At 38.2% G+C, this 24005-nt stretch overlaps 1 protein-coding gene across 4 annotated transcripts; it reads right to left on the bottom strand.

Annotated features, from left to right (window-relative positions):
- Nucleotides 1-160: 160 nt before the first annotated feature.
- On the bottom strand, nucleotides 161-23981 carry cfap70 (cilia and flagella associated protein 70). 4 transcript variants are annotated; one of them, XM_058410386.1, is made up of 26 exons: nucleotides 23780-23981; nucleotides 23440-23623; nucleotides 22520-22618; nucleotides 22227-22312; nucleotides 19566-19751; nucleotides 17680-17862; nucleotides 17495-17589; nucleotides 16794-16914; nucleotides 16557-16694; nucleotides 16186-16323; nucleotides 11733-11795; nucleotides 11547-11638; nucleotides 11359-11419; nucleotides 10001-10195; nucleotides 8886-9017; nucleotides 8573-8698; nucleotides 8356-8489; nucleotides 7657-7772; nucleotides 6136-6303; nucleotides 5480-5679; nucleotides 4584-4736; nucleotides 3839-4000; nucleotides 3530-3619; nucleotides 674-775; nucleotides 486-533; nucleotides 161-339 (listed from the first exon to the last, which is right to left on the bottom strand). In XM_058410386.1, the coding sequence occupies exons 1-26, from the start codon at nucleotides 23837-23839 to the stop codon at nucleotides 259-261; spliced, it is 3213 nt and encodes a 1070-aa protein (XP_058266369.1). In that variant the 5' UTR covers nucleotides 23840-23981; the 3' UTR covers nucleotides 161-258. The 4 variants fall into 4 exon arrangements, with proteins under 4 accessions (XP_058266369.1, XP_058266386.1, XP_058266377.1 ...); XM_058410403.1 differs by having other exon boundaries at nucleotides 8356-8486; XM_058410394.1 differs by having other exon boundaries at nucleotides 16557-16691.
- Between the last annotated feature and the right edge of the window lie 24 nt (nucleotides 23982-24005).

Below are 24005 nucleotides of genomic sequence, written 5' to 3'. Positions count from 1 at the left end.
ATGAATATATACTAGTTGGGACAAGAGACCAAATCAATACACCATGTGTCTGCACACACACACACACACACACACACACACACACACACACTGAGCTAAGGAAACTCTAAGATCTGAGATCAACCTTATAATGATAATAATGATAATAAACACTCAGTACTAAGTAATGATGCTTTATTTTAATTCTTCTTTAGCAACAGACAGAATACATGAACACATCTGCTTAGAAGGTTGCTAAAGGTGTGCAGTGTACAGGCTTTATGAAAAACATGGATTTCCAAACCCCACACGTGTCTGCACATCTGTAATCTCCTGCAGCAGTGCCTCTGATACATTGAACTGTGGAGTCAAAGACCATTATATGTAGATGAATTATTTACATTCATACAAATTCTTTTCATTGTGTAGATCTGTATTGATGTGTATTATGTTTCAGCGTATTAAGATCAAAAGATCACATCAAAAAACAAAACAAGATGACCAACCTTTACAGCATACTTGAATGACTGCTCTGCTTCAAGTTTCCTTCCAGTCTGAAAGAGCATTATTGTGCATTAATGTTAACCAAGCAAAGATTAAAACAGAACTCTAGCTGAAGGTGATTATTTTTTAAAGTGTTGTGGTATGAACAGCATCATCAGACATTAGTGAAAACAATGGAATTATTACATACCTGTAAACAAATCAGTGACAGGTAGCCCCAGACCTCAGGGTTCCTGTTATTGAGGGCATTAGCTTCAGTCAGAGCATCCTCAGACTCAGTCAACTCCTCCAACTAATTGAACAGAGAAACAAATGCAATATGGGAGCAGTGAGACATAATAATGAGATGTCCATCATATTTTGAAATATGCAGGTCATAAAAAAAGACACTTCTATCACCATAGAATATTACTGCAGACTACATGACAGAATGTAAGAAATAAAACATGTGAGCATGTGCTGGTATGTGGCCAGTTATGTGCTGTTATGTGTTTTATTCTTCTTATACTACAATCATTTGCCTCCTGATGGTCCAGCAGCAGGATCCCGCACTCTCATTACTGCAGCCTGGGATCGATTCCCGTGCAGGGCGCTAACCGAGCCACTGAAGAGTTAACTCTCAGTGCCAGTCCCAAGCCCAGATTAAATGGGAGGGTTGCATAAGGAAGGGCATCAGGCGTAAAAACCTATGCCCAATTGAAACATGTGGTGGTGGCTCAAGTGGTTAAGGCTCTGGGTCATTGACTGGAAGATCAGGGGTTCAAGCCCCAGCACCACTAAGTTACCACTGTTGGGCCCTTGAGCAAGGCCCTTAACCCTCTCTGCTCCAGGGGCGCTGTATCATAGTTGACCCTGTGCTCTGACCCCAACCTCCAAGGATGGGACATGCGAAGAAAAGAATTTCGCTGTGACTCCCCCAGCAGGGAGCAGCCGAAAGAACAATAACAACAATCATTTGCCAATTCTAATGAACAAACTATATATGTAACATAGTGGAATGTTCAGTTCAATTTTAAAGAATTACAGAAACATAGAATTAAAATGATAAAATTTCAAATCAAATTAATATTTATCCCTAATGAGCAAGCCTGAGGCGATTATGGTGAGAAAAAACTCCCTGAGATGATATGAGGAAGAAACCTTGAGAGGAGTCAGGCTCAGAAGGGAACATCCTCATTTGGGTGACACTGGACAGAAAACGTTCACAAAACAAATTAGTTTTTGTTATAAATTACACTCAACAACCATTTTATTGAAGACCTGAATGTAGAATGTGGTCATTCATAAAATTATCTAATCGGCCACTCCATGACAGGAGTGCAGTTCATAAAATCAAGCAGATCAAGAGGCTCAGGTAATATTCATGTCAAACATCAGAATGGGGAATTTCTCTGTGACCTTAACTTTTGCATGGTTGTTGAGTGTATTTCAGAAACTGCTGGTCAACAGCAATGTCTTGTTGAGCAAAAAGAGAAAGGGAAAACTGGGCCAAGCTGCCAGGAATATTACAATATCTCAAGTAACCACTCTTCACAACAGTGTACCAACTCAGAACAAGCAGCGTGTTGACTCTTGAGGCAGATGTGCTGCATCAGGTTCAACTCCTGACAGCCAAAAACAGGAATCTGAGGCTACAGTAAGCATTTACATTTATTTATTTAGCAGATGATTTAATCCAAAGTGTTTTATAAATGAGGAAATACAAGCAAAGCAACATATCAAGCAGAGGACAATAGAAGTAATAATTACAAACTACCATACAAGATTTTAAGTGAGTGCTAGAGAAGCAAAGTACACAGAGTAGAGGTGTAAGAGCTAGCTAAAGTTTTTTGCGTGGGTGTGTGTACAAGTTAGGGGTTAATTCAGTGCTCATGGAAGAGGTGGGCCTGCATCTTCAGATATGTATGGTATAATGAGTATATGAAAAGTCTAACATGAGGTATCATGAATTTTTAAATGGAAATTTTTATGAGTATGTTTTACATTCAATTATACTAAAATGACAGATAAATGCGGTAAAGCAACACACTTATGTCTGTACCTCATTTGGCATGCCTACAGCTTACATCATAAAATGCAATAGATTTGAATGCAGATTTTAGAGGTTCTTACAGGAATTTGCACATTTCCTGTGGTAATACATCAAGTACATATATCAAGTATGTGTATGTGATGTGGGTTTTTATCTTGTTTTGGCAGATTTTTTAAAGTATGACAAATGTCACGTAATGCCTTTCTCACTGTGTACAAAAAAAGAGATTTAAACATGAATACATTACTATAATTAATCCAGTTACACATAGTTATACATAAAGATATGCATATATATATTATATATATTTGAATATAATGTCAGATTCTGCTGTCTGGATTGAGGTTTGAAGTGCATTCCACCACTGAGGAACGGTCAGCTTGAAACTTCGCTGAGTAGGCACCACCAGGCATCAGTCATTAACTAAGTTGCAGGAGGGAACATTAATCTCAAGGAGAGTGCTGAAGTAGGATAGTGCTGTTCCAGACATGTGAGCATCAAGGCTTGAATTTGACGTGAGTGGATATAGGTAGCCAGTGGAGGGAGATGGAGAGGGCTGTGGCATGGGTCCTTTTGGGCTTCAGTAGTCATGTCATTCTGGTGTTTAATGTGAACTGCATGATTTAATGTTTTGCACTTTACTGCTGCCATGTGATTGGCTGGTTGGAGAAATAGATGAATGTGTAGATATAAGTGCTTCTAATAAAGTGGATGGTGAGTGTATGTTGTCCCAGTTGCTCACTAACAAGCCTCTCTTTTCTGTCTTTCTTGAAGCAGCTCATCATAATACTGAGAAACTAGACTTACAAAGTGCTGATGCCTAATGCTACTTTCATTAATGTTAAATAAAAACATTAATCAATATCTTCTGACATATCACATTTGAGAAATCAGTGCTGTTGTATAGGTGAAGTTATCATACAGTCCAGGTTGTTCTGGTCTATCCGTAAGCGACTATAGGTTTGTTTTGAATGTGATGTCACCGTTTTTCTCAATAACATATCATGTACTCACCCTGTAGCAGGCAATCCCCAGCCCGAGCCAGGTGAGACAGGAGGGAGAACTCTTACAGGCAAGCATGTATGTGGGCTTTGCCTTATCATACTACAATGGAGTGTAAACAAACAGATTGAAAATATCTTAAAATATCAGTCATCCACATCAATGAATTGTCTAATAACAGTAAGTAAAGGCAACATTATTCCACAAACTCAGCCCCTTTGATTTATCTGGCAGTAGATCAGAACTGACATGAAAAGCCTTGTATAATGTATAATGAAGAATACACTTCATTACACACATGTGAAGCAGATGTTATCTCACCTGTCCTTTCTGTATGTAGATGGATCCCAGACGTAGATAAACAGGATGTGTGTCTGAAGCATCTGTCACAAAATCAAGCGTTCTCTCATATGAGTCTTGAGCTTGATTATAATCCTTCATCATATAGTGCATGTGACCATAGAGAGCCCACACATCAGGGTTCTGAACAACAATAACAACAACAACAACAACAAAAATAACAATTAGCATCTTACAGGGTAAAGATCACTGATTTTAAGTTCTAACCCAAAATGCTATAATCAATGCTCTACAAAGAACATGAGACAATATATCAGAATTTTAGCTTTTTTACACCTATAAATGTGTTAGACTTGTTAGAATATGGCACCTTTAATGATAAACCACCCAGAGTTTAGACCACCTCAGACTTTTCCCCTGAGCCTGTTCCAGAAGCAGTTACACAAGCCCAAACCACGACCTACCTCCACCATGTTTCACAGATGAGCTTGTATGTTTTGGAGCATAAGCAGATCCTTTCTTTCTCTACAGTGTTAATCAGGTGGCTTAAATACAATCCTAAATATTTTCCACCAGTTTTTATAGTTTAATCAAAGTTAAAGCTCCACGATTATCTTTGCTCTATGATTAATCATACAGTAACTCACTACATGAGCACATGTTTCATGTGAAAGGCCGATTTCAGGCCAAAGACTCTTTCTACTTGAATAGTAAAAAACATGTCATGCAGCTTATAGACTAATGATCTAGAAGACACACCACATACCTGAAAGTTATGACTGAGAGCCTGCTGCAAACTCGCCTCAGCACTGCTGTACTCTCCTCTCAGCAGCTGTATTTGGGCCAGTGCCAAAAAATACGAGCTGCCTGGCCCTCCATCTGGACACAACAACTCCTGAGCCAAAGCCCTCTGAGCCATCTTGGATGCACACACACACACACACACACACACACACACACACACACATACAAATATAATTACACTGAACATACAATTACATATAATCTACTATGTAGGGAATGAATCATATTGAGGAATGCTGTTATAGGAAAATTATCAAAAACATAGTGCTGTGATGCAGTCCACTGCCTCAAAGTTGATTATTTTCCTATAATAGTATGGGCTGAAGTATGTTATTCTTCAATAATTACAATTTCTTAAAGAACAATACACCTTCCTTTTTCCTATTTATTGTTGTAGAACATCTTGGAAACAAGTTAATTCCTGTCTATTATAATACACTACATACATGCAGTTTTTTTTTACACACCAGCACTTCTTTTTTCTTTCTCTTGAATAGTGAATTGCAGAAACAGTTAAACATCTTCTTTCCTGAAAGCTTTCCCATAGCTGAAAACATCTGGACTGTTACAAAGTGCTAACACTGAAGACTACTTTCATAAATGATGATTCCATACAGAAAGCTTTATAATAGAAATGAGTACGTTTCTTTGCTAAATATAATTTTAAACCCATTTATCATTAGCCTTAGATTATGTGAAGCACTCACCATTCCCACCAAGTCACACAAATTAAGCACATTAAAATAAACTTATCTATAGCTTTTACAGTCATACCATATATAAATAGGCTGATGACTAAAGATTTACAGTGGCCCAGGAGAAGAGTGTGTTGTATTTTGCTGTGCAGCTTTGTATCACCTGTAAGGCGTAACTCTGTAGTAGAAACTCCACCGTCTCCATGTAGATGGTGGTGCCAACTCTAGTAGGACTATGATGGTTTTGAGGGAAGGTTTGTACAGGATCAGCTCTTGTTTTATCACCCTCTTCTGCTCTGACATTCTGGCTGCTCTGAGGTTTGTCCTGTCCTTCTGTCGCACTTTCAGTGACTCCTTCTACAGCTGCAGAATAAAAACTGTTACCCTGATATTAGATACTGTGCATTGCATGAAAAGGTCATAAATATGTGATAACTTCCACACATTTACATTAGAAGCATACATTATACATATAAATTAAATTATATAAAATACACAAAGACGTTCCTGGTGAAACCTTGGTCAGAACACACTAAAGGATGAATTTCTGTAAGGGTATAAAGTATTCTATATGACCAAAAGTAGACAGCTGACCATCACACCTATATGTGATTCTTTCCCAAACTGTTAAGCTAAAAGTACAGAATTGCATTGAATTTCTTTGTATGGAGAAGCATTAGAATTTCCCTTGACTGGAACTGAGAGACCCAGACATGTGCACAAAGCAAAATCTTCATGATGCCAAAATGAGTAAATCAGTATTGAATAAAGCTCAAGAACAGTACCATTTACTGAACCAAGAAATAAGAACTAATTCACCTGGTTTGTCCACTGGCTCATTATCCTCTGAATGAGAGTGGCTGAAGCATGCAGTCTCTGTTCTCTGTTCTGGACTGCTACACGCCAGGGCTGCTCTCTGCTGCTTAGTTGCTTCTATGAATGCCATTTCTGCTTGGATGAAGTTCTGTTGGGCCAAGTAAAACAAGCCTGTGCACATACAACATATCTATTTATTTAAGATGCAATTTAAGATGTGCAACAATAAATAAATGCAATTGTTTGTTCATTTGATTATAAAATTACTATTATTGTTATTTTATTTTACCTGTATTTATATAGATTTTTAGTCTCTGCTTCATATTTGCACATCTTATCTTCTCTTATCGTATCTTATATTGGATATAACGATTTCTTCTAAGACTGGCCTTTACTGGGTTGTATTTCTACCCTAATGAATCCAGGCATTATATAGAGAAATGTAATTTTTGATATGGTAACCCTAACTAATCTTTGTATACCAGGCCAAGAAACACTTAAAATGAGTTAAATTAGCAGAACATCTAAATATTATTATCCATGGACAATGCTAGCTGATATTGTATAGGTATTATATAGGTACTATAAGCCAAAATCTTTATAGTAATCCTGCCATTAATGTTACCCTGTCAGGTCTTTAGGACAGACCATTTTTTGATAAATTTATAAACGTCTTCATAACAGAGACATTATTCTTTACTTTTCTCTTCATGCTCAAAGCAACAGAAAAACGTATAATTTTTAACTTGTCAACCCGATATACTGGTTTAACCTAACATATATGGTTTTGATTAGCTAGATGAAAGAGCAGCTTACACACAAGCTTCCCATTTCAGAATGTAAACTATTTAAAGGTAGCACTCTAGCTAATACATACATATATATCATAAAAACAACCACGAAGAAAGTGGCTGTCACAATTTTCATGTGGATAGCCCTTTTTTGGGACAGGTGAAAGTCCACAAATGGCTTTTAATCCATGTTTACCTTGACAATCAGTTTCACATATATGAGTCTCTCTAATTAAGTTTATAGAAGCCAAGTTTTGACTGGATGTACTTATTTGAAGGCTTTGCCAAAATGGATGCCACATGATCAGATTTGGAATTGATCATATTTAAATTTTTCATATTTAAATTATTATACAAACACTTTAAACACTGTTTTTCATAGTGATTAAGATCATGATCATCCATGGCTCGAAGTCAAGACAGCAAAATTGACCAAGCTGTCTCTGTGTCATACAGGTAGCACACAGTCTCTTGCCTGTCAATCACAGCAACACTAGCCAATTGTGGGTATCAGTGAGCTCATAAATGTGGAAATGTACAGATAAGACTTTCCTCCATGTGTGCAGCTCATTAGCAGTTTTAAAAAATGAGTTTGGCTTTTATATTAAAGCATGTGTTAGCTTTCACCCTCCCTGACTTCCATATGATAGCTGGTTGGTGGTGGTGTGAATTTGCAGGTAACCAAATTGTGGAGAAATAATAAAACCACCAGCATTCCTCATACTAGTCTTACCAATTATGGTCCAGGTGACCACAGAGCTTGAATCGATACATGTGGCCCTCTCAAAAAAGGTCTCTGCCTCCTCATAGTGACTGTTCATTTCTGACAGAATCCCACACATAAGTAAGCTGAAGAAGACAAGTGAGAATTTTAATAATTGATTTTTACATATGTGTACATTATTCTGCTTTGTAGACAGCTGACCATTACAATCATATGTGCTTTTTGAAATCCCTTTCCAGATTTAGTTCCCCTTTGCTATAATACGCTCTACTAGAAAGGCTTTCCTCTAAATGTTGGAGTGTGACTGTGGGGATTTGTGTTCATTCAGCTACAAGAGCTTTATTAAGGTCAGGCACAGATGTTGGGTGAGAATGCCTGGAGTGTTCCGGTTCATCCTGAATGTGTTCAGTGGGGTTGAAGTCAGGACTTTATGCAAGACACTCAAATTCTTCCACAACAATCTTGCTTTGTACACAGGATCATAATCACACTGGAACATGTCTGGGGCCCTTAGTTGTGGTTAAGGGAAACTGTAATGGTACAGCATACTTGTGTTTTTCCAACTTTGTGACAACAGTTTGGAGAAGACTGACATATGGATGTGGTGGTCAGGTGTCCACATACCTTTGCCCATATACTGTATGTCGCAAATGAAATGCAGCAATAGGTGTCATTCTGAGCTCAACATAATTTATGAACTTATCACACCTGGGTATGTGCTCTTGGTCAACAGATATGGCCAAATGGAAACACTCCTCCGCCTTCACATATTCAGCAGTGGACATGTAAAACACGCCATAATTAAACCAGTGGGATGGATTGCTACGATCTTGAGCCAGCTGCTACATAGAGAGAAAGGGTTTTGAATTCTGCTCTATGACAAAACAAAACTGTTGATAAGAGTAATGGATTAAGTGAGATGAACCTCTTGGTAATAGTAGGCAGCTAGCTGATAATCCTCATGTAACAGGGCCTCTTTGGCAAAGTGCATAAGCTGACTGCAATCCAGCAGGGGCTGAGCCTGGAGCTCTTGTTCTTTGGCTGATAAGGTCTGCAGGAACATCAGGGAGAAAAGCTGACAGTCTGATTTTAAAATACTTTTATCTCAAAAGGTGTTCTAGAGTCCTATTACCATTATTCCACCAAGCTTGCATTCACTGAAAGTCATATACAGATAGCATATACAGCACATGCAGGACAACTCAGTAATTAACTCGATCAGAAAGTCATAACCACACCTTATTAAGTGCAACATGCATCTCATCCACCAGGAAGATGTAGAGTTGACTCAGGAAAGCCTGCAGCTGCTCTGGGTTGGTGAAAGCTTCAGTTCTCAGCATCTTCTCACGTACAATTCGGACTACTGAGTACTTATCACAGAAAAAAATATCAATAAACTGGTCATTCTTCACATAGAGTAAAGTCTACTAAAACAGTTATACTTTATATAACAGGGTATATAACATAATTTTATTAATCACTTATTATTTAAGAACATAGTTGCATGTGAAAGTAAAATATATTATTGAATTTTGCTTGGTTTGGTGGTTAAGTTACACATGAAAACACTGTAGGACTTTATTGTAGGACTATATCATCCTGATATTCTGAATTTATACAAGTAGCTGAAATTGCACACATCTGCACTTTACTCGTAATATTCCTACTGTTCTGTCAATCAATCAATCAATCAATCAATCAATCAATCAATCAATCAATCAATCAATCAATCAATATATAGTTTCCATTGGCTTTTACAAATTATATATTTTGGGGTTTTTTTCTACTTTTTAGGATTTAGGATCCAGACAGTTGAAGAAGCATTTCACTACATGTTGACCTGTGTATGGTTGTGTATGTGACAAATAAAATTTGATTTTGAATTAAATGTTCTATTACAGCTGCTCTGACAGGAGTGCCAACGATTATTCATAACTCAGGTTAGTATTAATGTGCATGTTCTAATGTATTAAAATCTCTGTAGTAACAGCTGGCAAGCTGCATTTTGCCTTATTTCAAGAGAGAGAAATATGAGACTGGTAAGTAAGCTGCCAGTGGTAAGTGGCAAAAGCACCTAACTTGTTTCATGTATGTTCCACAACATTAAATTTAACTATGCATGGATCCAAAGTACGCTGGGCCATTCTTTAATAAATAAAAAATGCAGTCGCAAACTAGTGTGCTGTATAAACACATTGGGACATGTTGATATAGGAACATAGTATAGGTAACTCTGTTTCATGTCTGGCTGCATGATGCCACCCTGCTCTTGATTATTTTCTTGTAACAGGACACAGCATTGTGCTTTATTCTGTACTTTGATGTTTTCAGGTAACACCAACTCGTAAGTTACTTTCATTTGCTCCTTAAAGGCAAAGTATTTCCCAGAGCAGTTGAGCTCTCCGAATAACTGGGTTTTGCGCTGCTCTTGGGTGGCAGGATCCAGAGGCCTGGCACCAGGAACAAATGCAGCTCCAAACATCTGCTCATACTGCTGCAACACCTGCACTCCTACGCTCATTATCTGTGCCTGGTACTCCTGCACAGCCTGCAGCAAAAACCCACACAGCTTAATTATTTTCAGGTAAGTGCATTTATATTACCTTAATAAAGAAAGAGTGGTTAAAAAAGAAAAAAAAAAAACACCATAAAAATTCAAGCATTATAGAACAGGAAAATGTCTCAGAAAGAGTGAGTGTGAGAGAGAGAGAGTGTGAGAGAGAGAGAGAGAGAGAGAGAGAGAGAGAGAGCGAGAGAGAGAGCGCTTTACCATGTGTATTAAAGAAAGCAAGTGTACTACAGAGATCTAAACAGTTATGAGTTAGAGGTGTATAACTACGTTTCCTCGTACATGATTGATCATCCAACATAGGAGACATACATAAATATATTAATATATCCAAATATTTTTAAACAGTTTTGATATACTAGCTTAACCAGGCCACACCTTCTTCACTGTCTCTGAACTTCACTTAAGTCGTGCTAGCTCTTACTGGGAATGAGGGAATGAGGTCACACCACCTTTACTAGGAGTGACAGTCACACAGGTAAGGCCTCATTCATTAGGACTGATGGATACAGAGGTAATGTGTCCTTCACTGGGACTGTCAGGCATGCATGCCACAGAACCATGGAGAAATAGTGTAGTATAAAGAAAATAAATGTGAGATTTAAATTGTTATTTTATAGATATTAATATTTGATTCAAATATTAAGACTCAAATCAGTGAATTCTATTGTTGGTTTAGTGTGTGTGACAGAAAAAATGTAGGAAGTGGCTAGTTTCTTTGTGTGAGACTTTACTGTATACAATGTTTACATGTACTAATTCTGGAAATTTGTCATACCCTCAATGTGGACAGCAGAAGAGATGGGGTCAGGTGGAGGGTTTCAGTGAAGAAGAAAGCTCATCATTATTATAAATGAATAAGCATTTACTTTGCAAGCAATAGAAACTATACAAGACAAACTGTCCTTTTCAAGAGAGTCGGAATAGTACAGGGTGTCACTGACTTTAATTTAGGTCGCTTTCCACAGGAGGGAGACACAGACAAATGGACAGAGCATGGTTTGAAATGATAAAGAGAGAGAGAGAGAATCAGTGTGAGAATGAACAGAGAATGTGTATGAAGTATTTAAAGTACATTGCTGTCCTAATGAGTAGGAATGATACCGTGTGTGTGTGTGTGTGTGTATGTGTCTCTCTCTCACTTTCTCTGCTCCTGCTGAATGTCTGGGTCGTGGAGGCCTGGGAGGAATCAGCTCCCTCACTCTACATCACAAACAGGTTCACAAAAGCTTTCAGTCAGTGCATATAATCTCTTAATGCCCTAATAACACACAATATATCATTTAAAATGTCCTATATTTTTAAAGCAATTTAATAGATTTCCTATTACCTTCTTGCTAGCTCTTCTGGCTGTCTTTTTGGAACCAGCGGTTTTTCCAAAGCAATTTCAATTATAATGTATGATCTCGAATCTGCATACATCTATCAATATGTTTCCTATTAGCTTCAAATAAATGTCAGAAAAACTGAACGTTTCAGGATTTATATGAATTCTTTTCTGATCAAACCAACCAACCTGAGCGTCTGTATTCACTTGTGGTTCAACATCCGTCACGCTCTCTGTTTGCGCTGGTTTTGCCTGTAAAGACAGGCTCTCAATTACGTCTTTGTTAGAGTGGCATTTCTATCCATTCATCATTTGCTTCTAATAGAGGCTCACTCTTTGCTGGACACGGTGCAATTAATCTGGTCTTTTTTCTGTTTGCAGCATCAGAATCAATAGCTGTCAATGCACGGGTTCATAGCACAGGACAGAACACAGGCAGACAACCGAATACCAGGTAAATTCACCATCCAAACATGCAGAATTATGTAACAGTAGAACAATATCTAGAAAAAATAAACAAGGAGCTGAGAGCAGGGGCTTTGAATAGCATGTGTTTAGCATATGTAACAATACATACAAGACTTAAAGCAGCAACAACAACAACACAAAAAATGTGTGTAATGTATATGCAAAGCACTAATGAGACACAATGTGAATAATAGAAAGGAACAGGTTGCCAATAATTAGAGAGAGTGTTCAGAACAGACCTGGAGGAGACAGCCTTTGGGACCGCAGGGGCATAAAAACAACATTCACTATAACAGGGTTTTGCTTGTTAACGTGCCATGCACAGCAGCATGATCTAACCAGATCCGTAAACATGCTTTTAACTTGTAACTAAACTACATCAATTATGGTGCTGTTTCTGTGCTACAGAGCGTTGGGTGTGTGGTTTTCCCAGCAGCCTTTGTGAGAGACATATTAGATGTTATAACCATATTAAATGTGGTGGCTCAAGTAGTTAAGGCTCAAGGCCCCCAACCCACCCTGCTCCAGGGGCGCTGCATTATGGCTGACCCTGCGCTCTGACCCTAACCCCCAAGGATGGGGTATGTGAAGAAATAATTTCACTGTGCAGTAATGTATATGTGAAAAATAAAGACAACTTAACTTATGTTAGAAACCTTAGAGAAAAATCTGAATTATTCTCCTTTTAAGTCTACACAGTTACACAGAGTAAGACTGCATAAATGCATAATGAGTTTACTAAAGTAGAGCTTTCATTTCCAAAAGCATATACATTAGGTTCACAAGCAATACAAAGAAACAGAATAAAAAATAAATATATACATTTACTGGACCAAGTCAGTTGCACAAACTTTAAAGACAGTTTGAAGCCAAAATACAATCTATGTATCTACAATTCAGCAGCTGAGGATTAAATGTCATGCTTGAAAAGCTGCTTGGATATAAAGTATAGTCTAATCTATGTCTAATAACAAATCAGTGTGTAATGACTGCATACATAATTACATCCCTGCTATCAATCACCAAGCTCCTGCATTAGCACCGCACACTTTTTGAAAGGACTTTAATTCAGTCTATTCACCGCCAAGTATTTGCTCAGGTCACAGTAGTTTTCTGACATTACCAAGCCTTCTGTTATCATGGTGATTTCATTTTGCCTCTGTTTCTCTGTGTTGTTTCCTGATCATCTCACATCTCACAATTTTGATTCTGCCTGTGCTTTTCATTATCTGCCTGAGTGTATAATCAAAGATTACGTTTACCTGCAATTGTATCCGACTCCTTAAATGTTTCATGATGCACTGATATGGAGCTGCTCTTTGTAAGAAGACATTCATTTAGTCATTAATTTGTTTATTTAACATTTATAGAAGTCTTCACTGTCAGCACTTTGTAAGTGTCAAAGTAAAGCTGTTTCATTAAGCTTACCGCCATAAGAATGTGATCACAAAGGACTTTGCAATGTCTCTGTAATAAGTTACATTATCCTATTAAAGAAATTGTTGTGGTAAAGGAATAAAACACTTCAGTATGTGTTGTTATATAGAAATATTTGTTGATTATTTTCCTCAGTATACCCCATTACAGTGTATTCCTCTCTTTTACAACTAAGTAGTCATCCAATTAATGAGACAATATTCATTGTAAAAGGCGGTATACAAAATAAATTGAATTGAATTGAATTAATAATTTAATAAGTAAGTGTAAAAAAAGTTCAAAACATAGACAGTGTTTTTTATATAAAAAATTTTACATAAAGAAATGATGAAAAAACATCCAGACCCTGGCTGCATAAGCATGCACATTCTTTTATAATAAACGAATTCATCATTACATACACCACTGTAAAGGCCATCATCAACCCACAATCAAGCAGAGGAAATAGGGCATGACTTTAACATTGCAAAGAACTGGACATTCCTCCACAGTTATAAAAGGACAAGAAGAAAACCTATAAGGGCAGATACACCTAAGTCAACATTAAAGGTGCTGCAGGAATATCTGTCAAGTGCATGTGACAGCAATCACTCATGAACTGTGAAGTAGAATGACCCTTTCTTACAAAAAAGAAATATCCAAGTTTGCCTAAAACCCCAAACCATGTGGCCAGATGTGTTATGGTCTATTTTGTGGTATAATTCTAAAAGTTACTTACTTAAAGTTACCATACCCACAGTGAAGCATGGCAGTGGCTGTGTCATGCTATAGGGATGCTTCTCTTCAGCCGAGACTGGGGATCCAGACAGAGGGAAGCATGGATAGCTCTGAATACCAGTATATATATATACATATATATGTATGTATGTATATATATATATATATATGTATGTATGTATATATATATATGTCTATATGACCCAGAGTACTGTAAGCCAATTATGGAATGGAATGTCTTCATGAGATCGAACAATTTTGGAATAATGCAGTCAGAACATAGATCTAAAACCTGCAGAATGACCTGAAGGGAGCTTTGCAAAGGTGCACAAAAAAATCCTTTCAAAATTAGAATGATCTGGAGCATTTGTGCAAGGAAAAAAGTGAAATAAAGTCTGAGATGTGAGAAGTTGGTTAACCCTTACTGAAAATGACTGAGTGCTGTATTACAAGCAACAGGTGCTTTAACAAAATATTAGTTAAGGAATGTGAAATCAGGTTATAATTCTTTATAACCTTTTATAATTCTTTTTTTCATCTTTCTTTTTTTTGTTTCTCACTTGAATTTTGATGGTTGTTATACCACAATAAAGGTGGAAAAAGATCTGACTTGATTTATGTCGGTTTCCAAAACTTTTAACAGGGGTATGTAGATGTAGATGTATATGTAGATTTAATGTATATACATGATATTGCCAAAGTTTTGTGGACACCTGGCCAAGACACCTGTATGTGGTTCTGTTGCCACATTGCTGAAAGCACACAGCTGTAATACATCACTTTGCTGTAGCATTACATTTTCCTTTAACTGGAACTAAGTAGCCCAAACATGTTCCCATAAGATAATGCCCCTGTGCACAAAATCGTTGGATAAATAAAACATACCTTGAAAGCAACCCACGAGTTTCTTAATGGAATCTTCTATAATCGCTGTATTCGTCACCTGACCTCAACCCAACTGAGCATGCATTTCACATACTGAAGGCAAAACTGAAGGCAGAGAGACCCACAAACCAGCAGCAGATGAGGGCAGCTGCTCCAGTGCCTGTGCTGTACAAAAATAATAAGGTTCTATCTATCTATCTATCTATCTATCTATCTATCTATCTATCTATCTATCTATCTATCTATCTATCTATCTATCTATCTATCTATCTATCTATCTGTCTGTCTGTCTGTCTGTCTGTCTGTCTGTCTATCTATCTTGCCTTGATTAACCCCTGCTTGTAAGGCAAGTGCATGTAGAGGCATAAGAGTGTGTGGTTGTAGCAGGCAACTGCACTATCAGATGCTCTGATGGTGACATGATGATTCAACCATCTGCAGTGAGGCCACCAATCTGCTGCTTTTATAACTAATTGCTTTTGGAAGCCTGTTTTTGTTACAGATCCGGATCCAAGCACAGAGGATATGAGCCACCAAGCTGTGTGTCACATAGGAGACGATAAGTGGGCATCTGCATCTCTACACAGCTTCATGAAGCACATTTAAATGGCTTTTATTTATCAAATGTCATAACTTCCTTGATAATGTGCTGTTCAGAGTCACTAAACCCACTCACAGTTTCTTCCTTTTGCTCAAAAGTGAATAGTCAACTGTTGTGCTTGAAGATATTTTTATTCATCCCTGTTCTGGGGCATTCGTGCTCAGTACATTCTTGACTCCAAGTACAGCTAGATTCCAAGCCCTTTGTGAGCTAATTCTGCTGAGTTTGTAAGGGGAAATATTAAAATACACAGAGTATAAGATCCTGTACTGCTGCTGATGGTCATTGGTCTTCCTACTAGGCCAGTAAGTCTGTGCAAGGAACATTACTTTGGTTTTGGTGACCATTACTTTGGTCACCGTTAAACTTGGTACTGACATACAATAAAAAAAAATAAAAATTTAATAAAAAACGTAGAGTGCCCAAAGCATGGGATCAAAGAAAATTCAACTTGTCCAATGTCTTTTAACCAAAAAGTTTGGGAACCCTGCCTCCAAACAATCTTACTCATGCATTACAATGAATAGTATATACCTTTTTCATTTCTTCTTTACTCTCTTTGCCTCCCAACACTTTGCTGGATGCTGCCTTGCAGGAGGAAGTTGGACGAAGACAAGCCTCTGCTACCAGTGCCTTCACACTCTCACTCACCACACTCGCCTGCCTCTTGGTCTTCAACATAAGATCAGTTAAACCCCAAATGAAGAACAATGGTAGAGCAAATAATTTGTGAAATATCAGGAACCAGGCTAATCAAAAAGTGCTAATAGAGAAAATGTTTTTTTTTATATACATTATATTGTATAAGTGTGTTAATCACTGTAAGTTATTTCAGTGTAAAAGGAATGGCTTTCTATGGCATGCTAAAAGATTTAGATTTTTTCCCATTATCCACACACTCCTACCTTCATTAGGAGGTCAGATTCAGAGAATGGGTGAATTCTGTACACTCCACGGATACGCCTGACCCCAGGGTACAGCAAAAGTGCAAAGTCAACATAGGCAACTCCATGAAAAGAAATCTGAATCTCATCTTCCAGCTGCTGTACACAAATACAACGAAGAATAATTTTAAAAAATGGCATAGAAAGGAAAGTGGACAGTATCATATTAGATAGATATGCTGATATGATGTTTCTTACTTCATTGCTTACAGGTTTTTCTTTGCCTACTTTCCCTCCTCCTGCTTTGTTCGATCCAAACTGTGTACATCTCATAACTTCCACTGGCCAGAACCTGCATTCGACAATTCTGCGGGACAAACTGACACACGGCAACGAACACTGTCATTGGAAGGACAAACTTAAAATTGTCATAATGCAAAGATAAAAGAAAAGCATTAGATTAACATTAGGGATTAAGTATAGCAAGTACACCCAGCCAAGTTCCTGGAGAGCTAAGTCTCTTTCCAATGTACTCAGAAGATCAGCAAATCTGCAATAGTCATTTAAACCAGAATTCCCAGGCAGACATCCATTATGTTGAGGTTGTCAACACAATCATGGCTGATATCAAAGTCTAAATGACATCATACTCAAAATCATTTTAAATCTTTGCAAAAGATTATAACTGTCTTTTTATGAACAAATCTTTCTTTAAGCCTTCTTTTTTAACATTAGCACTAGCACTAACATTAACTAGCAAAATTCAAGATGGTAAAAAAAAATGGCAGTAATAATGAGCACAACAGAGCACTAATTTAAACCCTGATGCAGTAAATTACGAACTTTAAAAGGTTTAAAAGATTTACACAATGGGAGCTTGTGAGCTCTCCAGGAGTTGGGATGGAAAGCAGCAGACTATTATAATAGGCAGTTATGAAGTGAAAAAGCGGTTTTCTGACCATGTAACTCCTCCCGCATCAATAAAACACCGGCGCTCTGTATCCCAGCTCACTCTTTTTCTGTTACACTCAGCTTCGGCTCGGAATACCTCATCCTGTTATACAGACGTGTTAATGAGCTGTCACTGCATGCACATCAAACTTGTCTCATTAAAAAAAATTACGTTTGAAACATCCAGACATACCTCAAAAGTATTAAGGTCATTATGATCCAGATTAACAGGCTCGTCGACAATGGACATGCCTGGGATGAACTGGGCATCTGGAGTGAGGAATGAGCCCCGGGGCCATTTTTTGGCTCTATGCACAGGCTCTCTTTCACCACCCATTTTTAAAATACCATTGGAGAACAACAGTAGCTGCTCTTTCTATAAAAGAACATCAGTGACTTCTGCATTCATATCCACATTTAAGTATTTGGCAATGAATAAGGGTAAGGGTGAATACAATCCGAGCATAAACCTGTTAACTGAACTGAGAAATATAATGGATATAAAAAGTCTACACCCCCTTTTTAAAATAGCAGGGTTTTGTGGTGCAAAATAATGAAAACAAGATAAATTATGTCAGAACTTTTCCCTATCTTAGCATGAAATTACAATAGATAAAAATTAAGTGAAAAACAAACAAATTGAAAAGACTAAACTTACAATAACCTAGTTTAAGTGTGCACACCCCTAAATTAATAGTTTGTGGAAGCACCTTTTGATTTTATTACACCACTCAGTCTTTTTGGGTAAGAGTCTATCAGCATGGCATATCTTGACTTGACAATACTTTCCATTCCTTCTTACTAAAACATTCTATTCTAACATTTCTGATACCTTTCAACAAGTGAGATACTATGAATACTTTGTAAGCTCAGAAGACCATGGCTTCAGCAGTGAAACCAGGGATCTGCGAAGAAATTACTACAAGCTGAACTTTATTTGGGGTTACTCAAAATGCTAGCTATATGATAATTACTTTTGAACATGAGATTGGACATAAATGACTGTTTCATTCTGAACATAGCCACATCCTCAACTGTAAAAGGGTTCACACACTTAAGTTACCAAGATATTGTAACTTTTTCCATTCATCCATTCATTCTCTACAACACTTATCCTAGTATGTTGCACGAAACCTGGAGCCTATTCCAGGAGACTCCCTGGACAGGATGCCAGTCTATCGCAGGGCAATTGCACAGACCCATTCTCACACTACAGACAATTTAGAGATACCATTCAATCTGCGATACATTTCTTTGGATTGCGGAAGGAAACCAGAGTACCCGGAGGAAACCTCAGAGGCACACACAGAAGCAGAGGCAAGAATCAGACCCCCAACCCTAGAGGTATGTCGTATATGTGCCATAAGACATTATGTAACTTTTTTACTTTGTTCCTACTTTTTCCTGAAATGTGTCCGATTGTTTCCACTCATTTTTTTATCTTGTAAATTCACATTGAGGGTGGAAAACGTTCTTGTTCTGACATGATTTATCTTGGTTTGACTTTTTACATCACCAAAACCTGCCATTCTAAGAGGGGATGTAAACTTTTTATATCCATTGTATAACTGCTTTAAAATGACAGTTTTATAACTGAAAAGGATTGTTGTAATAAGAACAAAGACAGGGACAATTAAACACGAGGGTTAGAACAAGTACACAGACACTAGCCATAAAATAGCCAAAATCCAGTCTTAATTGCACCAAGAAACAATTACAGGACTAATTACTGTTGCTGAGAAAATGAGAAAACCATTAATTTCTACCATAAACAGAGAAATTTATATGTCAATGTGTATAAGGTGGTTCTATATAGACACACAAATTCCCAATCCTGGTCCTGGAGTACCCTCTGTCCCACACATATTATTGTTTTTACTGCTCCCAACACAACTGATTCAACTAATAAGTTGCATTGAAGTGGGTTGCATTGAACTCTGCAGGACAGGTGATACATCAGTACCATGGTTTGGAACCTAGAACACTGAATTGCTAAGAGAAAGAATTTTTTTTGTATATTTATTTATTCATTCAAAACCAGTCATAATACATTTAATATAGTAATAGCTTCTCTGTCACCTTTTGTGATGTTAGGGGGACTTGCAGAGCAGCTATATAACTGTGCTGAGGCCCAGTGGCAGCAGCATTCCAAACCTCAGGCACGGAGTAAGCCGTCTCCACTGTGACTGTCAACAAATTAGACTCAGATAGCTGAATGTCTGAGAGCAACGGCTCTGGTGTACTGACTGTCACCTCCAGTGTTGGCTGTGGAAAGAGGATTCCATAGTCCAGTAAAACGGCAAATACAGAAAATCTTCATTCTCAGACTCAGAATTTTTCTTTCCATTATAGTGGCAACAGTCTGAAAAGGTCAGCCCAGACTCCTCTATATTTGGCCATAGAATCCAGCTCCTACTTGGGAATCATCCAAATATTCCCAAGCCAACTGAGAGATATAATCTATTCAGCAGCACCTGGCTCTTCCCCAGGGTTTCCATCCAGTGGGACATACCTAATACGTTTCTAGCTTGAACTGACTGATTCAGCTAGCTTCGGACAAGCGGAATGATAGCGGGATCATCTGACCAGTAAACAGAAATGTACAATTACGATATTCAAGTGTCTTTTCCGATGTAATCTATAGGTTTTTAACAGTAGATTATGGGAATATCCTAAGGTAAAAAGCTCTAAAGCTCACAAAATGGGACACCAGTCCATTGCCAACCAACACACACACACACACACACACTCATTCACCACTAGGGAGGAAACCAGAGAACCCAAAAAACCCACACATTCTGTGTATTATTCTTTCTTTCTTATTTTTTTTAAACCTACTATGCCATTGTTGTACATAGTATTTACTTGTGTTTAAAGCACGTGTGTTATATTACCATTGTTGTGTATGTTCTTGTCTTTGTAATCTTGTAATTCCATGTATACTCTAGTGCACTTGGCCAGTAAAGCACCACTCTGATATTTTCTTATTCTTATTTCTTATTTTCTTATCACTACTGCAGGAGTTAACACAGTACACTCTTTATTCTTTAAAATAAAGATTAAAAAGTGTTCTGTGTATTATTTTAGCAGGTTTCAATGCAGAAAGCAGAAAGACTAAGCAACAAAGTGGAACATACAGTAATACTGTATGTTCATTTCGGCTAATAAGCAGACTGTAATTCAAGTTGCTGTGATTTTTTTTTTTACTAATTTTGTTCAAGAAGGCCTTATGCAACAATATACACTACTCACAAAAAGTTAAGGATATTTGGCTTTTGAGTGAAATTTATGGAAAATGTAAAAAGTTCACCCTACACTGATATTATATCATGAAAGTAGGGCATTTAAGTAGAAGTATGCAATGGTGATTTCCTCATCTCAAACAATTTATTGAAACAAAAGCCAACAACAGTGGTGGGTATACCACAACAAAAAATGTCTCAATAATTTGTCATGTGCCCTTGACCATCAATTACAGCTTGACAACGACGTCTCATGCTGTTCACGAGTCAACTTATTGTCTGCTGAGGCATGGCATTCCACTCTTCTTGAAGGGCGGCCCTCAAGTCATTGAGGTTCTGGGGTGCAGGGTTACGAGCCTCTACATGGCAACTCAGCTGATCCCATAGGTTTTCTATGAGATTCAGGTCTGGAGAAAGTGCAGGCCACTCCATTTGAGGTACCCCAGCCTCCAGCAGCCGTTCCCTAATGATGCGACCTCGATGAGCTGGAGCATTGCCGTCCATGAAGATGAAATTAAGCCTGTGTTGTTCATGCAGGGGCACAATGACTGGATTAATGATGTTATTCAGGTAGTATTGGCTTGTCACTGTACCATTCACAAGATGTAGGGCAGTTCTGTATTGAGTAGACACACCTGCCCAGACTGTAACACCACCACAACAGTGGCTGATGCATAGCGCTCTCCTTGACGTCTCCAACATTGTTGGCAGCCATCGTTTCTGCTCATCAGAGAACAGCACTGAGGCCCACTGGTCCCTTGTCCAGCGTAAATGCTTCCTGGCCTATACAAGACGATGGCGCCTGTGCCTGGTGGTGTGGTCAGGTACCCTTGCAGGTTGTCTAGCATGCAGACCACGCTGATGTAAACGGTTTCGAATGCTCTGACATGACACTTGGGTGCCTCTCACCTCCCTTAAATGTACCTGGAGTTGAGTGGCATTTATCATCCAGTTCCGCAGGGCACTGTTCACAATGAAGCGGTCATCAACGTGGGATGTGGCAAAAGGACGTCCACTTCTATGCCTTTCTGTGACTCTTCCAGTCTCTCTGTATCTCTGTCGCAACCTGCTGATGACACTCTGTGACACTCTAAGCTCCGTGGCCACTTCCCTCTGAGAACATCCTGTTTGAAGCCTCGCAATGGCGAGGTACTGTTGATCAATTGTTAGGTGTGGTCTTGGTCTCATGATGTCAAAATGTGAACAGCATGATGAAGAGGACTGTTTAAATACCAATTCTAATTGAACCAGAAAATTTATTGGTCAATTCATGGATCAAACACCAGTTGTGAATTTTGCCATTAAGCACCTTGTTAGAGAACAGCAAGTTATGCAAAAAGTACTGAAACACTGAACAGTTGGACATGTGCATTCAAAAGTGTAGAGAAGGTCAAATAAAGCTCACCTGTAAAGGTTACAGTGCATTTTAGGTGCATCCTGAAATTTCACCCGAAAGCCAAATATCCTTAACTTTTTGTGAGTAGTGCATGTTCCTTACCTTAATTCCTTTGTCCTGTGAGACAGTCTCATAGGGTGATCCTTGTGTAGGGTGAAGCTCCACAATGGAGGAGAAGGTACACTGCCCTAAAGTTCAAATAGGTCAGAAACTTCACAAAGAAAGCCCTCATACATTGTTTTTACCCTGAACAAGGTCACAGTTGCTATCTCCATATGTGTGATAATTGGCTGCAAAATTTTATTTTCCTGACAAACTCTGGGGTGAAATATTGTTACAATGCAGATTTCTTACTTCAAATGTATGATTGGAATCAGTAAATGCTGAGGTCTCACCATGCAACAGAGGGAGCAGGTCCACAACAGCCTGGCCCAAGACAGAAGTCTTCTCCTCTTTTTGTTTCTCTTCTTTTGGGAAGATCTCAATCAGTGTTACTATTGAGTCACAAAGATAGATAAGTTTCAATTAACCTTTACTCCAAGCAGAGTGGATTAAATTAGTCTTGCACACACAAACAAAACCTAATACTAATATGTATGTAAGATACTGTTGAGTGCAAAAGAGTGCAGACCCTGTAATATCTGGCCAAAAAAATGGAAATATTACAAGTGAGAGGATCCAAAAGCTGCTTAAATGGTATAGCACTGGAGACATTATTCTTATGTTGTTTGACATCAGTAAGACAATGCTAAGAATGCTTGACAAAGTTGCTTATAACTGACTGTAATTTCTATGTCATGGTTGTATTTCTTTACTTCCCAGACCATAATTAAGTTATGTCTGGATCACATCCATTACATTTGCGTGACCAGTCACACAGGTTAAAATCTATGAGAACTCAACAATAGGGTTGCATGGTGGTGCAACATAGCATTGGTACATAACAGCGTCAGAGTCTCTGATTTGATCCTGTGCTAGGGTTACTCTCCATGAGTCTGCATGGGTTTCCTCTTATTTCCACCTTCCAAAAACATGCCAGTAGAGGTTTTGTCTATACTAAATTGTCCCTAGGTGTGAATGAGTGCACGGATGTCCAATAAAATGCCATTCCAATCCATCGTGAAGAGTATAAAATGAATGAATAATGAGCTATTCTATTGACTGAATAATTTGTGATTGGGATTTTTTATGTAACGGACCCCTGGCTATTCCTCAGGGACGCCACTGACCTAAATGGCTAATGAATAATTTACTGTTATCGGTGTTATTAACTAACTAACAAATTATCCACTCACACACAGATTCAGCCACTCACATATGACAGGTTTATGTGCCAGATCGTCCAGCGTGTGGGTCACTTCTGAACATTCAAAGCTACAGGTGAAGTTGTAATTCACGCGTTCGTCCACAGGCACGTGCAGCCTCTGTGAGTCTCCCAGCACCACACCGTTAAATTCAGCACGCACAAAACTGAGAAACGACTGGTTTTTATTACCCCTCTGAAATCACAGCAAAGCAGCAGAATAGCACCTGGTGGTATATTCATATTTATTTAATAAATAATGATGCATCTTCAATAGAAAACGGGTAGGCGAGGTTTGACTGATTAGCTAAGGTGAAATAATTAGCTGGAATCAACAGAAGATTTGTTTTACCAAATTTTCTCCTCGTAATACAGTCATCTGCACTGCTACACCGGTCGCACCTTGATCCATGGTGAAAAGATCAGCTGAAACAACTCCCTTCTTCTTCTTACTTCTAAAACAAGGCGTCTCAATGTTTCCATAGTAACGCTACCTGTTCTCGCGAGACGTTAGACTCGCTTGTTTGGAAAGTTGCGTTGCGTCCTATTTTGTCAGAGTTACTATGTAGCACGCTAGT

The sequence above is a fragment of the Hemibagrus wyckioides genome, linkage group LG02, assembly GCF_019097595.1.
Source record: "Hemibagrus wyckioides isolate EC202008001 linkage group LG02, SWU_Hwy_1.0, whole genome shotgun sequence".
NCBI lineage: Eukaryota > Metazoa > Chordata > Actinopteri > Siluriformes > Bagridae > Hemibagrus > Hemibagrus wyckioides.
This window is presented reverse-complemented; position numbering and strand designations above follow the sequence as displayed.